This window comes from Manacus vitellinus, unplaced genomic scaffold (assembly GCF_001715985.3).
Source record: "Manacus vitellinus isolate BGI_N305 unplaced genomic scaffold, ASM171598v3 scaffold_281_pilon, whole genome shotgun sequence".
Taxonomy (NCBI): Eukaryota; Metazoa; Chordata; class Aves; order Passeriformes; family Pipridae; genus Manacus; species Manacus vitellinus.
The window spans coordinates 1-1,567 of record NW_021940056.1 but is presented as its reverse complement, the minus strand read 5'-3'; the positions used below and the strand labels follow the sequence as shown (position 1 = coordinate 1,567).

At 57.2% G+C, this 1,567-nt stretch overlaps 1 gene segment (V, D, J or C); it reads left to right on the top strand.

Annotated features, from left to right (window-relative positions):
* Positions 1-457: 457 nt before the first annotated feature.
* On the top strand, positions 458-1,203 carry LOC115307570 (the record flags this gene model as incomplete). The annotated part of the segment is given in 2 exon segments: positions 458-735; positions 840-1,203. Coding segments are annotated over 2 exon segments (642 nt in total), but the record flags the coding sequence as incomplete, so codon positions are not given.
* Positions 1,204-1,567: the final 364 nt, after the last annotated feature.

Genomic DNA, 1,567 nt, shown 5'->3' with positions numbered 1-1,567 from the left:
GGGCCGGTTCACCATGGCCAGGGACAACGGGCAGAGCTCGGTGACGCTGCAGATGAACAACCTCAGGGAGGAGGATTCCAACACCTATTTCTGCGCCCGTGGTGCCGTTCCTGGTGGTGCTGGTGGTGCTGGTGGTGGTTATGGTACTACTGGTGGTGCTGCTGGTGCTGCTGGTGCCAATTGTGGCAGTGGTGGTCACGTCCCCCCCACCAGGTCCCCAAATCTGGGCCCTTCCCTGCAATGTTCACCATTGGCCCCAAACCTCAACCCTTGACCCACCCTTTGGCCCAAAACCAGCACTGCCCAAGAATCTTGTGAAAGGGTCAAGATTTTGGGCAGAGGGCAGAGATTTGGGGTCAGTGGTCGAGGGTTGGGGCCAACAGTTGGGATTTGGGTCAATGGCTGAGACCTGGAGTGAGTGGTCAAGATTTGGGCCATTGATCACGATTTGGGGTCAATGATTGAGATTTGGGGTCAAGGGTTGACTTTTGGGTCAGTGGTTGACTTTGGGGTCATTGGTCAAGATTTGGGGTCAAAGGTTCAGATTTGGGGTCACTGGTCAAGATTTGAGGACCCCGCCAAGGGCGTCGATACCTTGAGCACCAGCCCAACCAGCACCAGCACTTTTGGCACAGAAATAGGTGTTGGAATCCTCCTCCCTGAGGTTGTTCATCTGCAGCGTCACCGAGCTCTGCCCGTTGTCCCTGGTGATGGTGAACCGGCCCTGCACCGACGGCGCGTAGTAGGTGGTACCGAAAGCATCAATCCCAGCGACCCATTCCAGCCCCTTCCCGGGGCTCTGGCGCACCCAGGACATGGAGTAGCTTCCAAATGTGAAGCCGGAGGGCCGTGACCCTGGTGGAGTCCGGGGGTGACCTCAAGGCCCCGGGGGAGTCCCTGCGGCTCCTCTGCCGCGCCTCCGGCTTCACCTTCGGGGACTACACCATGTACTGGGTGCGCCAGAGCCCCGGGAAGGGGCTGGAGTGGGTCGCTGGGATCGATGATGATGGTGGTAGGACCAGATACGCGCCGTCGGTGCAGGGCCGGTTCACCATCACCAGGGACAACGGGCAGAGCTCGGTGACGCTGCAGATGAACAACCTCAGGGAGGAGGATTCCAACACCTATTTCTGCGCCAAACGTTACAATGTTGGAAATGATTGTGATGAAGTTTATGCTGATGATATCGATGCCATTGGCGGGGTTCCCACCTGTCCCCAAATCGCCCTCATTTCCCCCAAATCGCCCCCATTTCACCCAAACTCTGCCACCGTCGCCCCAACTCTGCTCTCTCCCCCCCCAGCCCCAGTTTTACCCCAAATCTCAACCATTGGCCCCAAATCTCAACCATTGACCCAAAACCCAAACCTTGACCCCCACCTTGACGTTTTGGCCTCAACTCTCCACCGGTCGCCTCCAGCATCCACCGTCTGCCCCAGATCTCGACCATTTCACCCGAATCTTGACCATTTGTGTTCAAGTTTTACAGTTTGCCCCAAATTTGAGACACAGTTGAGATTTGGGGCCAAAGGTTGAGATTTGGGGCAAAACCAGCCCAAGGTGGGGA